The sequence below is a fragment of the Nansenia antarctica genome (assembly GCF_963989245.1).
Source record: "Nansenia antarctica genome assembly, chromosome: 6".
NCBI classification, from domain to species: Eukaryota; Metazoa; Chordata; class Actinopteri; order Argentiniformes; family Microstomatidae; genus Nansenia; species Nansenia antarctica.
Window position 1 is genome coordinate 14960251 of NC_137676.1, and position 19037 is coordinate 14979287.

Consider the following 19037-nt stretch of genomic DNA (forward strand, 5'->3'; position numbering starts at 1 on the left):
AAAAACACAAAGTAAGAAAATGTTTAGACTGTCTTTCTGGAAATGTAATGATGAAATCAGTGCACAAATAATAACAAAGCAAATATTTATTACTGTAATACTGTAAAATGTTCAGTTGACCGAACTGACTGCAAAAAAAAAAAAATGTGTAGGCCCACAAAAAAAAAAAAAATGAAATGCGGTGAAACAGATCTACATAGAAATCAGTCCGCATCCCGCCTCCAATCCTAACCAGGCCAAAGAACTTCATCTATATCGCCTGTGATGTTCTACCTGGCCAAGCAGCGGGGGGGAAAAACCTCCTGGCGTGACAGATCCACCCCCTTGCATGTGTCTGTGTGGATGTCATCACACGCCTCCTCCATTGCCTGAGAAGTACATACAGTACAGCATACAGTATACATATTTCATAAATGTAAGACAAAACAACATTACACAATACATTTCTCTAAGCACTGTAGATATCCTTAGAAACCATACAGTTACTTTACTGTAATTAATGATTAATACAAAAAGATTAAATCTTGGAAAAATGGAAGAGCTCCGCCAACTGGGGAATAGTGTTACTCAGGAGGACCCATGCCATGCTGTCGGAAGGCGAGTCTGAAGAGATGGGTCTTGAACCTGGACTTAAATGTATTGAAAGTATCGGCATCGGATGGCTGGTTGAAGTGTGTTCCACAGCTTGGGTGAAGTAGCAGAAAAGGCTTGGTTGCCAAGTGTGCTTCGCCCAGTGCAGTGTATGACGAGGAGGTCAGTGTCGGAGGATCGGAGACCACATGCAGGGGTGTAGAGGTGGAGTAGGTCAGTTACGTAGGCAGGAGCCAGGCCATGGAGTGCCTTAAAAGTGAGGAGGAGGTTACTTCGCTATTCTCATCTCTAAATGCCCGGATAACTGAGGCTACGATGAAGCGACTCAATTGTTAGGCCATGATTGAGTACATGGTCAACAAAAGTTGTGTGAATGTCATTAGACATTTTGGCTCCCCTCTTCCTCCTCCTCCTCGTCCTCCTCCTTTTGCTCTCACTCTTCCTCTTCCTCTCTGTTCTCCACGCGGCTTCAGTAGGGGTCACCTGAGGCCTTTTTTTATGTTCTGAGGCATGATTGAAGTGTTTTGCCAATTGACTTTGAACAGGTCAATTGTGATTGGTAATTAGGATGTGGCATTTTGAAGGGCAGTTTTTTCCAGGTGAACAAAGTGTACTAAATGATGCAATTTGTGCTTAGCGTTAAGCAAAAATGTGATTTAGAATTTCTATTTGAGTGAAAACAATGGAATTGGGCTTCAAGTTTAGCAGTCTGGAGTCTTGTTGTTGATACATAAGCTTCAAGTTTTCAGACTTTTCATACAATGGAGAAAAACTAACATTTAAGATACAGGGATGATGGCAAAACTGACACTGACACTGTCAGTAAAGTGCCCGTGCTACTGTACCGTGTAGATACAAACAGCCATTAACAAGCTACCCTGAGGCTGCCTTTCAGCCATGGTGCCAACCACTGGTAGTTGTGCAGCAGCATACACACGACTGTACTGTATGTTTCCTCACTATCCCATGTAAGCCTTCAAGGAGACCATAGCAACAGCTAATCCTTTCGGTCAGAGAAGGATCGTCTCTCGCGCTCATCAGAATGCACAGCACGCACATCCTGCAGATTTCACAGGTGCATGATGGTATATGAAATAGCTTACGAAAAGGTCAATAGCATCTAAACACCGGGCCAGGTATTGTTCCTTTCCTTTAATACGTCACACAAAGACACCAACCATACACGATAGCCTTTTGAATCAGTTGCTGATAACACCACAGTCCTTTATGCTGTGTACGTGATAATAAAGAGGGTAATCATATGTTAATGCATAATACATGCAGGCATTCTTACTGTTACTCTACACAGCAATCCATACTATGATTAATGAACAGGAAAAACCTTGTGGAGATGTAGCAGCACACCCTGTACTGAGGCTTCACAGCACAGAGGCACAGAGGCTTTATGGTCTAAATTAATGATGTGTTTTTTTTCTTCCTTCTGGATGGATCTGGAACACGTGTTAGATCTGAATTAAAGGATCGTGGCACGGGTCTCCAAATGCAACGTCCACACACAGCCCCTTGCTATGGAAGTACTGATGGTGTCCCCCGTGGGATAGTTTCATAGCCAATAACCAACCACAGAAGAAGAGAGCGGTGTGCAAGTTGACCTTGATGGGCAGTTGTCATGGGAACACATAAATGGATTCAGTGGTACGAAATCAGATACTGTCAGAAGCCCAAGATGACAGCCACTCTTTAAGGCGAGAATCGCTGGGTTAAAAGGAGATGGAAGGAAGTGAAAGATCAGACATACACAGAGGGAACGAGTTGAGTCAATAAATAGCATCTTTAGTGGGTTCATGTTACCTGTATATCAGCGCTAAACAGATCATTTAATGACATAAAAGTATCTCAGAATACTTCCATGTGGGTTATAATAAGGTGATGATGATGCGTCCCCATATACTGTGCTGTACCTCCTCTGTCTTCATTCTCCACTCCCATAATCTGGTCTGAGGCCAGTGATTGATTTGTTTTTGTTTTCCTTAGCCCCTCTGCCGGTGCTGGATTGAGCAGATCGCTTGGCGAGCATATCTGTATTCCGCAAGAGATCCGATGGTATGAGGGTTGCTATAGCTACGCACGAAGGTCATTATGGGAGAGTTGTTGAGGTGTTTGTTTTACTCCAACCTGACAGATATTTCTGCACAGTCGAGTGCTGAGGAGGAGGAATCTCACGTCATTCCTGGAGCTGCGATCGTTTATCACACAGGCGAGGCTCATAGCTGAGTCTTTACATAGAGGCATGAAGAACTTAGCATTATAGTCATAATGATGCCGTACACCTGTGTTGGATCCAACCCAAACCTTGCTATGGTAGCAACTCTGCGGTGTACAGTACTGTGATCAAATCATCAGCACTGCAGTGACATACACTAGACTTGTTTCCATTATCCTGTCATATTCTATTATGTATCCAGAAAAAGAGAGGGAGAGAGAAAGAGAGTGTGTGTGTGTGTGTGTGTGTGTGTGTGTGTGTGTGTGTGTGTGTGTGTGTGTGTGTGTGTGTGTGTGTGTGTGTGTGCTTGGGTACAGTGATGTATGTTATCCAATTAAATTGACCCTAGTATTAACCTTAGTGTGATTAATGTACGTCAACTGACAGTCATAGCTGTGATTATTTATGTCATAATCCTCTATAATCCTCAATATTTCTTTGTACAAGGTGACCTGGGATTGACCTCTGATTACAAAAGTGCCCTCTAAACGAAGCTACAGTGTATTACACTATTATTGTTATGCCTATGTTGAATAATTTAATGTAGGAAGCCTAATGTTTGTAACTATATTGTGTAGATAAATACCCCTTACAGCGAATAGTGTTGAAATATTAATTGACTCAAACTTTAATCTACATTCATGTCTACATTCATACATATCATACACATCTCATATATTATATATATATATGAATATGATATATTCACTTTCTATTTTACTTTTTTTCTTTCTTATTTTACTTTTACATACTCACTGTAAAACCTTATACTGTAATTGAAATACTAATAATAATGAATTACATAATAATTCATTATTAACAGTATTACAATTAATTAACTAATAATAATTGTAATAAGTGTAATACTTGCACTGTCTACATTATCATGTCTTTTGCACCGTGCCACTATTTGCTGGTTGGATGCCAAACTACATTTCATTGTCTCAGTACTTGTACTCTGTGCAATGACAATAAAGTTGAATCTAATCTAATCTAATGCACTAATTTATTAATTTGTTCAATTTGTATTTTTTAACCTGATGATACTGTAAGTAAAACATGAACATACGAGAGATTCATTTGCAAAGTGCGTTTTATTTTACATTGCCTTGATTACATGCCTCTACATTCACAAATAAGCCAGTTACATATAGAATCCAACTGTAAACAAGTAAGACATTTTCCTTTTACCTCAAGAAAAAAAAAACATCTTACACATCGATACGTTAGAAACTTCTGTACATACAGAAACAACTTTGTTGTGGGCTGCCCTCTCCTGCAACTGTCTTTAGGTTGAACCAACTGGTTTGTAAAAATACAAAAAGATTATTTCTGTAGACGTTAGCCTTCAGTCGTTTCCAGGGGGAGCAGAAGTCTTCTTCGTGGACAGTGGATCGCGGGGACCGCTGTGGGGATCCGTTTATGCGGGGGCCACGGAGCTGGAAGAGGAAGACGTAGAGGAAGCCTCGGTCTTGGAGGCGGTGGTGGATGCTCCCTCCTCTTCCTCGAAGGGGTTCTTTCCGCAGCACAGGGTGGTGATCATGCAGTTACGGAACTGCTTGTTCATGCACACGTAGATCAGAGGGTTGTAGATGGCTGAGCTCTTGGCAAAGAAGGCCGGGATCGTCATGAAGATGGGCCCGAACTCAATGCCCTGGTGGGTGAAGATGTACCAGGCTGTGCTGGCATAGGGGACCCAGCACATCAGGAAGGAGACCAACATGATGACAACCATGCGGGTGACTTCCCTCTCAGCCCTCTGGGTGGTCTCAGACTCCTGCTGGGCAGCAGCAGCCTCTTTGACTGCGCAGAGCAGACGGCCGTAGCAGAAGCAGATAATAGTAAGGGGGCCTGTGAAGTGACACACGAACATATAGATGACGAAAGACTCGTTGTTGAACCCCTCGGCGCGTGTGTAGTAGTCAATTCCACATGAACACTGCAGGCCCTCGGGAATGTAGCGGGACCAGCCGAAGAGAGGGGGAACGGAACAGGAAGATGCCATGAACCAGGTGAAGGCCACACCCATGACGGCGTGGTTCTCTCCGAAGCGGAAGTTTGCAATGGGCTTGCAGACGACCAGCCACCTCTCAATAGCCAGGACGACCAGGGACCAGAGGGAGATCTCCCCACCATGGGTGGCGAAGAATCCTTCCAGGTTGCAGCCGGCCCTCCCGAAGATGAAGAAGCCGTACATGGAGGTCACCATGGTGGTAGTGAACCCGCCGATCACCATGAAGAGGTTAGCAACAGCCAGGTTCAGCAGAATGTAGTTTAGGGCGGTCCTCAGTTTCTTGTGCTCGATGGTCACGTAGAGTGTAAGGAAGTTGAGGGGGAAGCCGGCGAGGATGAGGAAGAACATGTAGGCGGCCAGGACGGAGAACGCTGCCGGGTTGGCAAGGTAGTACTGGGGATACTCATAGGGGCTTCTGACCATCCCAGTGGCATTTGACATAGGGATGTAGAAGAAAGGTCCCTCTGTGCCGTTCATGATTGCAGTTGGTTGCAGTCAGCCCTTCAGGAATGTTGATTCGTCTGGCTGTGCAGGAGAAGGAGGTGCTACGAATGGACCCAGGTAGGCAGGCTGCGGGCTTTTAAAGGTGCACCTTGGATTATGAGTTTCCAAATCCGTCAGCACAAAGTGATTTAGGCCACAGTTAATATCTAATCCAGCCACCACTGCAAACATAACTTATCCACTCATCAGGTTATTAAGGTTACCTCTGCTTTGTACAGTAAATTAGACCTAGATAAAAAAGATATTGTGCATGAGAAATGAACACAAGCCATTAATAAACTACAAAAAGTGAAGTCTCCTGTAGTAATGGCTTGAGTTCCACCCCCATCCCTTTGCTTAGCTTTTATTATATTTAAATCAGAAGATATGTGTGAGGGGTAGTCTCTCACAGAGCTATGGCTGGTTATGACCTGGGGCCTCATTTATAAAACTGTGCATAATATTAACATGAAAAGGTTGCATACGTACGAAAGCCAGAACATTTATGCACACAAATATTCTGAGTTATAACACAGTGCGTACTCACGTCCCACGCTGGTTTCCCTTTATAAATCACAATCAACTCTACATTTTGCCCACGTGAACAAGCATCTTGTCCCACTGTTTTAATGCCCATAGTTGCCTATAAATGGTCAGTGAAACGCCCATAATTAATATTAATTCATACTGACTGCATGACAACAATGTAAGCAAATCCCGACAGAAAGGCTAAAAAAAACTATTCTGCACAGCGGACACGTGATAACAATAAATGAAACTGTGCACTCGTATCGGCCCAACTGAGGCATCAAAAACGACATCCGTTTATACGTAATTTGTCCTACTGTTCACCTTATTATTTATGACAATACATTTCATAACATGCAACACAACATTGTTTAATAATTACAGTTATAATCCAATTAAATATGATTCACGATTAACTGTGCAACATATTTGTTAGTTTTGCAAAAACAGATATGTCTGTTTGTATTTATTATCCTAAATGATGTTTTTTTGTGTGTAATCCAGGGAACTGGTGAGAGGTAATATTTAGATTTATTTTACACAATGGTACCAATTTCAAAATGTTTCTCCGGTGTCATTCTGCCATCGGAGTCGCAGTTGCTCATTTCTCCAGTTTATGCGCATATGGATCAGAGTGTGCGTGGAGGGCCGTACGCCTTCTTTTGTGGGTACGAAATGTTTAAAAATAGGCCCCTGGTGAAGGTCTTTTACATGTATCTGATATGCTGCATTAGTCAAGAAAAAGTTAGACCCACCCATCAACTTACACCTGAGCACAACATTTTTGGAATGCGGCCTACAGTACACATAGAATGAATAAATTACACTTTGGTCTTGGACACTTGGACACTTTTTATATCATAAATTAACTGTCTTTTGAAACATATTTTATGATGTTCTAGGGACATCCTCAAACTTGGTGCATAAAACAAATAGTTAAGCCCAATGCACACGGCGTGCGATTTTGTCGCACCGCGAATTCGATTCCATTGTTTTGAATGAGACAATGCACACAGCGTGCGATGCAATATTGTCGCAAGACAACATTCGATTCTCCATTCACACCCACACACTTCGGACGCACGCCGTGTGCATTGGGCTTTAGAAGAGTGGGGGGTAGTGGTGGTCTAGTAGTGGATAGTGAGTTGGACTTGGGATCGGAAGGTTGTGAGTTCAAATCCCGCCTGAAGCCACACCACTACTAGTGTGCCCTTGGGTAAGGCACTTAGCCCTCAGTTACTCCAGGGGGAATGTCCCTGTAATTCGTAATTGTAAGTCGCTTTGGATAAAAGCGTCTGCTAAATGGCAAAATTATTATTAATTATTAGAAGAAGATACTCATATAATATAAGTTATATTCTTTTTTTACAAGATATGACAATAAGAATAAGTATTATCTTATTATAAGTTTAGCAATTTGGGGACAAAATGTAATTTAATGTGCTCTCAACACATTGGTCAATGTTACTGTAGTTTATGAACATTGTGTGACCTTAAGATTAAAAGCCTTCCTTTTAAAACCTGTCATCAGCTTCAGTGCTCTATCTAAAAAATACAGAATTTTCCATTTTCCGCTCTGCTGCAGTGTGTGTGTGTGTGTGTGTGTGTGTGTGTGTGTGTGTGTGTGTGTGTGTGTGTGTGTGTGTGTGTGTGTGTGTGTGTGTGTGTGTGTGTGTGTGTGTGTGTGTGTGTGTGTGTGTGTGTGAGCGAAAGAGAGAGAAAGAGAAAGAGAGAGCGAGTTAAGTTCAGATAATCACAATATCAGATAGAAAACATCCCTTAGTTATATCAGACTCTCAATCAAAAGACTGCTTTACACTAACATGGCATCACATGAGGGGAGACCACAATGGAGATATGTCTTAAACTTAGACTCAACAATTGTAATAACATTGTGCATTTCATCAAGTTTTGTTAAGTCATTTATTTCTTCAATCTGGTACTATTATAATATTGGTAAATTGGAATTATACATGTGAGGGATAAACTCTCTCAGAGTTATGGCTTCATGTCCAATATCAATTACAACCAAATCAAAGTTTAAAAAAAGTAGGTGAAAGTGAAGAGTGGTTCGTGGCTAGACCAGAGGATTCTATCTGAGTGGCAGGGAGAGAGCTCAGCACTTTCCTAATGGGTGCTGTGTTAAAGGGATTTGGAGCTTATGGACGTGTTACTTTCACAAGCCTGTAATGAGTTTAACCTCGCAGAGATCTAGCTGGTGGTCACCCTCAAACAGAGCAGTCTTAATACTTGCACATTTAGTGCTCTTTTTAATCAAAAATAAAATGTTCAATTAATGTAATAATGTAATAGAAACTACTGTACTGCTGCTGTAAATGCAATCGTAATGACAATACTACATATCTATAGTACATATGTATTTTTAAATCATGATCACTTTTACTTCCAACTTGAATACCTTGAATACCAAAGTCCAAATTACCAGCAGAGATACTGCACGTGAAGCTGGTAGATGGCTATGGGATAGTGTAAATACTGTACATTAGGAGACGCTGGATCCAATTTGTTCTTCTTTCATTCACCAAAATCTTTATTAGATCACCAAAATCTCAACATAAACATATTTTGATCAGATATGTTTAGCTACCTCATGTACTGTAGGCTACAGTAGGTCTATCACCACCTGTAAGTATAGCATACATGTTTATGACGGTAATTGGTAAATCAATCTCAAAATTCTAAATAGATTGTAAATACAGTAAACATGACACCATTGTGCATCAGAGTAGTATGAATATGCCTCTTGATACTGATCTAAGGTCAAATTAGTGTTTCACACCCTATAAACTCATTCAATGCTGGATCTTCTCTCATCTTTGCAGGATTTTCTCTCATCTTTGTACATCAACTCTGCCCTCTAGTGGAGAGGCATTCACATGACCACACTCTTCAACGTGGATGCCCAAGCAAGCATCACATGACAGACCCTGATCATAGGGGGCAGCAGTGAGGCAGGAGCAGTAGCCACAGTGAAAACCTATAGGTAGCACAACTCAGTGCTGCGTTGAAAGCGTTTTTAATTGGATAGCAATAACTAATTGACCTTTCCACCAATTGATTTGTGTAACAATAAGTGACGCATTGACCGTCATGGTAGACTTAATAGTGAGTTTTAGTTTTGAGTTTCTCCGTCTTAGTATAGCACCAAAGTAATTTCATTACTGGCCATGAGGTAAGGATGGGTGTGACGTTAATTACCTTACACGACTGATGAACAGACAACAAGGCAGTTGAATTATTAATAACTAATTAACTAATAACTAATTGAGCAATGAAACTTGATGTACCATAAGGACAGATAAAACACCTGGATTCACCACTGAACATCACCCCTCTCTCTTACTACTAAGTACTAAAACTTGCCGGGGACTACAGCTGGAAATCAGCCATTTAGGCCAAAAGCTGCTCCACTTACTGCATTGTTAATTAATGGGGACTGCATGTCCACAAAATGATAAACTAGTAAACTAAACTCTTTGTAAACTAAACTCATTTACTGCTCTGGCATTCCCAGGTGTGTTTCATTGCAAGCCAAGGCAGATGGCAGGAGAGCTCTGGGGTCCTGGAAACACTCTCCTTCCTGGGCATAGATGACTGAACTGACCAGAGGACTGGCCTGGTCTGGGGCAGCCAGGAGGTAGTCATTTGAGTGACTTTTCTACTGAAGTTCACTGTTGTAAGCTATAATAGGTTAGTAAGAGACCGTCACTAAGGGCTGAGGGGGGATACAGATGAACAGATGGGGTGCAGGTTTGACGAAGAGGAAGATTATGAGGAAGATGAGTAAGAGAAGCAGCGATTAACAGGATCTAAGCCTCATGGCAAGGTCACAGGATCAAACGGCTGTCTGAGAATGGTCAAGCCCAGGGAGAGCCTTGGATATGTCTACCAGGTTTATAGCGATAGGGTAGCGTTTGATTTATTTGATTTATTATGCATCTGTAGATTAAAGGATTACTTCATGAGTAATGGTTTTGGACCCCACTGACTTGCACTCGCATTGCTACTGCTACAAAGAGGCTAAGTTACACTGGTGTAAAAAGTGATTGGATGGATTGAAAGAAGATTTGTCTAGAGTGGTAAATGAAATAGGATTGTTAAAATCATTAACTAATCCTTTAATCTATTGATCAGCATATTGCCAGCACATTGTCCAACTCTGTTCAGAAAAGTACATCTCAAGAGTTCCATAGTTGAAAAAAATACATGTGAAGACATGAACAACAGCCCTACAACTCGGCTGTCAACTGTTTTCTTGGCGTATTCTCATAAATCAACAACTTGAGCCGTAGTAATACCCAAGACAGGGTCGCCACCTACTGGACTTTTCAGGTATTGCAGGTAAATAAATTCGTAAATGTGTAGCATTTAATGAACAGTCAGGATCCCACATTTACAACATAATAGTATTACATTTTCACTTGGTCATACAATCCACCACTCAACTGACGATTGTTCCCTACAGATATCTAGATTTGTGTTTCAAGTTTCATAATGATAGTGTGGCAACAGTCTTTGATTTAAAGGCATTTAGATGATAGACCACACTTGACAAGAAAGAAAATGATGGGAAGAGGTATATCATGTAGGCAGATCCGGCGCCATTTAGGGCTGAGATGAGAGAGGAAAGGCATTGAGCTCTAGGGGGGAGGGAAAGCAGGTGTGCGGAGGTCAACTATTGGAGCTCAGATCAGCAGGTGAAATGGGACTGAGCCTAGATCCTGGGGAGAGAAGACCAGGGTGGTGTTTCATCAACGTCGCTAAACGACAATCCTGGATTTTCCTTTACTGAAAAACTACCTCTGAAACGCATCCAAGACTGCCTTTCTATAGTCCCAAAACATCCAAGACTGCCTTTCTATAGTCCCAAAACATCCAAGACTGCCTTTCTATAGTCCCAAAACATCCAAGACTGCCTTTCTATAGTCCTAAAACATCCAAGACTGCCTGCCCATCTCACCTGTTGCTTTTGTTGCTTATTCGGCAAGTCACAATCACCCTAAATCCTGTGCAAAGTGTTTTCTGATATTGTCACTGGTGTCATGGAACATGCTAAATAGATTGTAGCACCAGGAGCCAAGAGCATAGGAATGTGGCAGGTATAATGAGGTAGGATGTAAGATCCTGCGTTTGACAGATAATAATAATAATAATAATAATAATAATAATAATAATAACCTTTATTTGTATAGGACTTTTCCTGCAAACGTTGCAGCTCAAAATGCTCCAATCATTATATATGATATATCATAATAAGATTATTTAGTCATTTAATCAGACGATCAACCCCACTTGTTTTCAGAAATGATATCAGAGGAATAGGTTTGTCTAGCCAACTTCATTGCCCTATTATATGTAAAGATCCTGGGGGGTTTTAAATGTCAAGGTGCATAATATTTCTCCATTTGCGCTCTGCTTTACGGCAGACTCTTTTCAATTGGCAGAGTTCTTCATTTTCCCATGGTGCTTTACGTTTTGATTACAATTGTTTTTCTTTTTTTCTGGAGCTATAATATCAAGGGTAGTTCTCAATTAGTTGTTGAAGGTCTCTGCTAAGTTATCTATCGAGAGTATTTCGCAAGGTGAAGAGAGTGAATTCATAAGGCTCATGAATGTATCATTTGCGTATCACTTATCAGATGATTAGATGATTCCCATGGCGACAGCGCTTTCACACAGTTATAGTTAATTTGCTTAAATCCGAATCAGGGTTGAGATTATTACTCTTGTATTTTTTTATTTGGTTCAGTTTAGGTTTCACATTGACCTCACGTGTAAACAAAGGCCATGTGGTCTTGCAGGTCGTTAATTTATTGGACATTTGGCTAATGTCCAAAACATCACGAGTCGCAATCTTGTCGTTTCAATGAATGCGTTGGTGTTCTTATTGTTCTTATACTGGCGCACATATTGGGCTGCCAAAGGAAACAGCCCGATATGTGCGCCAGTGTACGGTAAATAATCAGATACTTTAATTACAGCAGTCATTGTAAACGAGTTGCCAACAGATAGGCTATAATATGTTCATCTGGAATGGGACCCATGTTCATCTGGAATGGGACTGAAAAAAGACCCAAATTTAGATGGAGTGGTTGCACCTGTCCAAATGATCCGAACTGAGCAAAAAAGTTCTCTAAATCCGCACCAAACGAGTTAGGTGTTCAGGAGCATCCAAGCATTCTACCCGGACTCCGGCGAGCGATGACGCAATTATGGACATAAGCGGTTCAATTGGCAATTGTTTGAATAAAACAGATAAATAGCGTTATACATCTATAGTTTTACAAACTGTGAATCAGAGTGAGGGGCGATTTTTTTGTGAGGGCGGGGTTCTTGACTCAACAAACCTTGTGGTGAGCCGCGCTGGAGTCCTCATCGTATAAAACCTCTTCGGAGGAACACTGATCGTCCATGTGGGTGTCATCATGTGGCCCAGGAGAACACGGACAAGCGCAATGGTGAGTAAACTGAACGACTTTACTGAATAATATTATACAGCACGAACTTCAAAGACCAATGCCGATGTTGTGCTTGTCATTTAGGGGGTACCCTACCCTTACCTCTTCTTCAGTGGCACTCTGAAACAAACTCAAACGCACCTCGATCTTCAGTAGCCTCGTGAATTCCGTTATTTTGCACGCACATGCTTAATTGTGACTGTCCAGACACATTTGATTGATGATTGTGCGCGTGTGTGTGCGCGCGCGTGTGTATATTTTTTTTTACAGTTTAAGTTGTTATCAAGACACATCGACACAAATATGCACACACTCTGATAATGGATGCATATGAATTAATTTGATATTTATGCCACAGTTGTTCATTCTCCTATGTGTGTTTCCCCCAGCCCCTGGACAGGCTACAGAGGGGACAGCGTTGCGGTGTTTGTGGGGACCAGTGTCCAGGTTTCACCCCGCACAGTTGGAGGTAGGCTACAGCAAGTGTCCTACTCTCTCACTCTGATGCCAAGCACATGTGCAGTATTACCTATGAATATATTTTTTTAAAAAGCGAGGCTATGTCAATGCAAGGGGGGTTTGCATTGACCTTTAAAAAAAGGCAACTTTGTGAGTCATCTGTCATAAGTGGAAACACTTATGACAGATGACTCACAAAGTTGCCTTTTTTTTTTAAAGGTCTGTGTCTCTGCAATGGTTCCTTAAAGAGCCTTTTGACAACAACAGTGTTTGCCCAACGGAAAACAAAACATGATTGGAAGACTTGGAGTTGTTCCTTGAATTTATTAACTTGACTAATTGTATGTGTTGTAATAGTGGTCATTACCATCTCTCAGGATTAGTAATGGGCAAGATCACTGTCGAGTCATACCAATAATCTATACCAGTGGGTACAAGGCCACCGCTACGTACACGCACATCACGGGCCAAGTGCCCAGAGGGAGCACCAAAGCAGCCTAATGATCATCATAGTAATCATAATGATGAATTAGGAACCCCGTTGACGACCATTTCTTTCTTGCTTAGGGCACCCAAATGGCCAGCAGCAGCAGCCCTAAGTGGGTATATAGATCAGTGGGTCAGACTGATCTGTCAGTGCATCTAGTCATGCCAATTGTCAAAGACATATTATGGACCCATATACTGTACTTATACATGTACTTCAACATTTCTAAAGTCATATTTTGGGAGTCAGTCAAAGGGAGATATATAAAAAAAGAGCTTTTCACAAAGTCCCAGTAAACGCATAGGTGTACAAATATCTTTAATGTCGGTGTATATGTTACTTTCTGCTGTGTTGTTGGATGAGTGGGCTGTGTGGCCCCGCGATGATGTGGTCATGCTGAAGTCATGCTTAAGATGGATTTAATAAGGGATTGACTGATTCCTGACCCTGGGAACTGGGCTCACAGAGGCTAACAGTGGCTATTTTCACATATTCACACACGCACTCATACATTTTGGTGGCATTCAATATATTTATATATTTATTTCTCATATTTATCTGCATTATGATATAAAATGGGCAACCGCTTGGCTGACTATTCATTGATACATAGTCATTATTGATGTTTCTCTGGATCTTTGGGTTAACACAAACTAGAATTAATAGTAAATGAGTAAGTTAATTAGTATTCAGAAGTTGTTACCTGCTTATTATCTAGTTGTTATCGTGTACGTCTACAAACATTGATTGCATGTCAGAATCAGAAATACGATTGCAAATCGAAGATAAATCACAACACATTTTCTTGGCTTGCATACTGTATACGAAAGCTCATCTTGCGGTGACCGCAGTATACACAGTGAGACTTATGAACTTTAATTGGTAATGTTGTCTGTTTGACAATATCTCATCCCATGCATACAGCAGTACTGATCACTCACTCTTCACTAAAGCAGTGCTCAAGTCCTTTCATCACTAGAGTGTAAAGAAGCTCTTCCCTATTCTTTGTCTGGAGAGAGTATTTTTCTCTCTCTTTTTTTATTTCTTTTTTTTAACCCTGCCTTAATCACAGTTGTTCCCTTTTCTGAAGACCATCTTTGATTGAATTCACACCATTAGATTGCCCTGCTGGGAGGGCACTTGAATACTGTCTTGAAAAGGACCATACAGTACCTCTGCCCCCTGAGGCAGCTCCAGAGCATACCAGAAACGGTGTCCTCTTCCTCAGTGTCCTCTTCCTCAGTGGTGATTAAGGGCTTTAAATGTAGACTCTGAGATATGACTTCACACCTGTGAACCTTCATCAAATATATTGTAGTGAACGAGAGAGAGCGCCTACTCGTTTCACTGTCCTTCAATTTCACTTCATTTCTTTCCATGTCCCTCTGTGTCTTACTTTTTGGTTAACAGCTGTAAACAGCTGCCTGTGGCCTGGGGTGGTCCAGTAGTCTAGGACCATGGAGTACAGTGAACACATTTGAATCCAGCCCATGCCCTGCTGACATACCCTCTCCTCCTTAGTTTCCTGTCTTTCTTCACTATCTCTATCCAATCAAAATCAAGAAATATAAGAGTGGGACTGCCCCCACAAAAATAAATAAATAAATAAAAACTAAGTAAATCTACTAGAGACGCTTCACAACTGCATAACACTTGACAAATGTGCTCGGCCGCGACACGCTCTGTTCTCTATTCTCTAGTCTGCTGCATCTCTATTCTCTCTCTGGCAGCGTCACCCCGTTCATTCTTGCTATGAGGTCAAAGCCCTCCCATTTCTGCTTTGTTGGGATAGAAATAGTAGAGATTGACAGAAAGGATGGGTGAGAGAGAGAGGGGATGGTATGCAGGCATGGGCCTTAGTGTGCTGAGTGTACCTTTTTAAAGAGCAATTTCAAAGTCAGTATCAGTATTGATTAAAGCCAGATCAGTATGTTGATTCTCTTGTACACACACACACACATTACACCTGTTTTAAAATCGTTGCACTGGCTACCTGTTAGTCGTAGAGATTATGTTATTGGTTTACAAAGCACTAAATGGTCTCGCTCCCGACTACATGTCTGACATGGTTTTAAGATACGTATATACCCACTAGATCCCTCAGGTCCTCTGGTACTGGTCTCTTGGTTGTTCCAGGGGTCCGGTCTAAGACCCATGGCGAAGGCACTTTTAGCCACTATGGCCTGAGACTGTGGAACGGCTTGCCGGAGGACTTGAGGGTGGCTGAGAGTGTGGCTATCTTTTTTTTTTTTTAAATTTTTGTTTTTCAGATTTTATCCCTTTTTTCACCCAATTTGGTAGCCAATTTAACCCAACTTAGCATCCAATTATCCCCTGCCTATTGCATTGGATCCGCCGCCCGACCCCGTGGCCGGCAGTCCCAGAGGAGGGCGCCAGGCAGACTAGGCTGACTGGCTCCTCGAGCCCAGTACCGTTATTCCGGCACCCCAGGGGGCGGTGTTGCGCGACGGATCCTAGTCCAGAAATACTCCTATACCCTCCCTCGGAAGCGGCCGGTCAATATGCCGCTTCCCGTGTGTCTCGGCCATATCTGGATCTGGCGAGCCGGGATACGAACCCCGGCCCCGGTGGGTAGCATGCACTAGCGGCCAGTGCGTAGACCGCTACACCACCGCGGGACGTGGCTATCTTTAAAAGAAAACTTAAAACACACCTTTTCAGCCTGGCTTTTATCTAGTGTCTGTGAACTTTCAATTTTACTCCTACTGTATCTTTTATTTCTTGTTTTATTGTATTGTAGTTTATTTACTATTGTTTTTATGTTCAGCAGAGTTGCATTCAATGCATGCTAAGTTTGATTGATTATACAGTATCTACAGTAGGTAGACTGTTATTAATAAAAACATCTTTGTCATATGAATATGGTGGTCCTGGATCCTCATACAAATTACAAGGAGGGAGACTGTTCTTTTTTTTACTCAAAAATCCAACTCATGAAATAAAAGTGAGTGTTATTATTCAATCGTGGAGTAAGGTCCCTTTTTTACTGACGCATACAGTGAGGCAGGATTTGTACACACAGCCACAGATTATTAGATTAGATTAGGATTAGAAACAGTAGCTCAGTAACTCAGTAACTCTCTCATGCTATTGCATTACATTGATGTATATTCATGTATATTTAACAGATAGCAGGTGGATTTTGTCCATCTCTCCTCTCCCCTCTACCTTTTAGAACAGTCAGGCATGACAGACAATTGACCTAATTTGCATTTCAGGAAGACTGTGTTCTGTGCCAGGGGACATATCAGTGGGCGGGGTGTGATGCTCTCTCACCCCTTCCCACAGGAACTCTCTCTCTCACTGAGTGGCCAGTAACGAGGAAGGAACACGGTGACAAGGACATGGCACCTGGCAAATTCCACGCCACCGTCTCCCACATCCATGTCTCACTGCCTGACGGTCACACGGGAGTCTTGTTTGAGTGTTCGAAACTTGAGCACTTTTTGATTGTGTTCAATCCAACTAAGAACAAGGTTTTCGGGAAGGACACACACATATGGATGAATGTATACCGATAAATCTGTTTTTTAATGTGTAAGATAGACCCACAGCTTTGTATTATTTCTTAGTAATACTTTTTCTAGTGTGAGCATTTAGTTTTTACCTATCCTGGATACCCAGTTACAGATTTTAATTGGTGAATCTGAGATTTGCGTAAAAAGGTGAAGTTAAGCTGGCTAGATGTCAAGATTGTTCACAAACCAGTCTACTAGAGTCTGTCAGGAGAAACATCTCATCCTGTCTCCTTACAATGGGTATATGCTTTACACCTTCACTGCCAGCAGAGAGCTCTGTTAGCATGTATACTGAGCAGGAGCATAGCCCTCACACAGAGCCACACACACACACACACACACACACACACACACACACACACACACGCACGCACACAAAGAACCAATTTGGTTAGTCAAATGATTTTGCTCAAGGTTTTTAAACTGAAGTTTGTTTGGTTGATTGGTTAAGGAATGGTGATATGGATATTGGTTTGCTGATATGGCACGTGCCCTGCAGTGGCATTGCAGTGGACAGGGGACATGTCCAAATGCTCTCACATGCTGTCCCTTGCCCTGTCTCTTGTGTGTCCTTGTCCTTGTGTGCTGGAGTGTGGGGCAGGGTTTGAATCCTGTCCCTGACCCTTTCTACTTTTAACCCCAACCTCTTCCTGTCTAAATAAATCAAGAAGGAGGGTGGTATGATGGTTCCCATGTTGTCTTAGATGTATCATCACAAATGACCAAATGTGTGGATGGGATGAAGTCCTTTGTTCTTACCAGAACGTAGTGTGTTATTTTGGTGAGAATCACGGCTCTGTTTGGCCTTTGTCTTGTGACTTCAGAAGACTCTGTGTCAGTTATTGCAATCACACCCAATCAGTCACCTGCAGCTCTAGATAGGCCAAGTAATCACCAGCTTCATCCATCCATCCTCTCCTCACCAGCTTCATCCATCCATCCTCTCCTCACCAGCTTCATCCATCCATCCTCTCCTCACCAGCTTCATCCATCCATCCTCTCCTCACCAGCTTCATCCATCCATCCTCTCCTCACCAGCTTCATCCATCCATCCCCTCCTCACCAGCTTCATCCATCCATCCCCTCCTCACCAGCTTCATCCATCCATCCATCCTCTCCACACCAGCTTCATCCATCCATCCTCTCCTCACCAGCTTCATCCATCCATCCATCCTCTCCACACCAGCTTCATCCATCCATCCTCTCCACACCAGCTTCATCCATCCATCCCCTCACCAGCTTCATCCATCCATCCATCCCCTCCTCACCAGCTTCATCCATCCATCCATCCTCTCCACACCAGCTTCATCCATCCATCCCCTCCTCACCAGCTTCATCCATCCACCCATCCCCTCCACACCAGCTTCATCCATCCATCCATCCCCTCCACACCAGCTTCATCCATCCATCCTCTCCTCACCAGCTTCATCCATCCATCCCCTCCTCACCAGCTTCATCCATCCATCCTCTCCTCACCAGCTTCATCCATCCATCCTCTCCACACCAGCTTCATCCATCCTCTCCTCACCAGCTTCATCCATCCATCCTCTCCTCACCAGCTTCATCCATCCATCCTCTCCTCACCAGCTTCATCCATCCATCCCCTCCTCACCAGCTTCATCCATCCATCCTCTCCTCACCAGCTTCATCCATCCATCCTCTCCTCACCAGCTTCATCCATCCATTCCCTCCTCACCAGCTTCATCCATCCATCCATCCTCTCCACACCAGCTTCATCCATCCATCCTCTCCACACCAGCTTCATCCATCCATCCATCCTCTCCTCACCAGCTTCATCCATCCATCCTCTCCACACCAGCTTCATCCATCCATCCTCTCCACACCAGCTTCATCCATCCATCCCCTCCTCACCAGCTTCATCTATCCATCTTCTCCTCACCAGCTTCATCCATCCATCCTCTCCTCACCAGCTTCATCCATCCATCCTCTCCTCACCAGCTTCATCCATCCATCCTCTCCACACCAGCTTCATCCATCCATCCATCCATCCTCTCCTCACCAGCTTCATCCATCCATCCTCTCCTCACCAGCTTCATCCATCCATCCTCTCCTCACCAGCTTCATCCATCCATCCTCTCCTCACCAGCTTCATCCATCCATCCTCTCCTCACCAGCTTCATCCATCCATCCTCTCCTCACCAGCTTCATCCATCCATCCTCTCCTCACCAGCTTCATCCATCCATCCTCTCCACACCAGCTTCATCCATCCAT

At 42.7% G+C, this 19037-nt stretch overlaps 2 protein-coding genes across 2 annotated transcripts in view; one reads left to right on the forward strand and one right to left on the reverse strand.

Annotated features, from left to right (window-relative positions):
• Positions 1-4235: 4235 nt before the first annotated feature.
• On the reverse strand, positions 4236-5306 carry LOC308159451 (rhodopsin-like; the record flags this gene model as incomplete). Its single annotated transcript, XM_080533242.1, has 1 exon — positions 4236-5306. One exon carries the CDS (start codon positions 5304-5306, stop codon positions 4236-4238), a length of 1071 nt encoding a protein of 356 aa, XP_080389368.1.
• A 7411-nt stretch (positions 5307-12717) lies between these two features.
• LOC308161165 (prickle-like protein 2) overlaps positions 12718-19037 on the forward strand; it is a gene marked incomplete at its 3' end in the record, with an annotated part of 65122 nt that continues 58802 nt past the window's right edge. Inside the window, exon 1 of the mRNA XM_080535140.1 lies at positions 12718-12788. The remainder of the gene's footprint in view (positions 12789-19037) is intronic.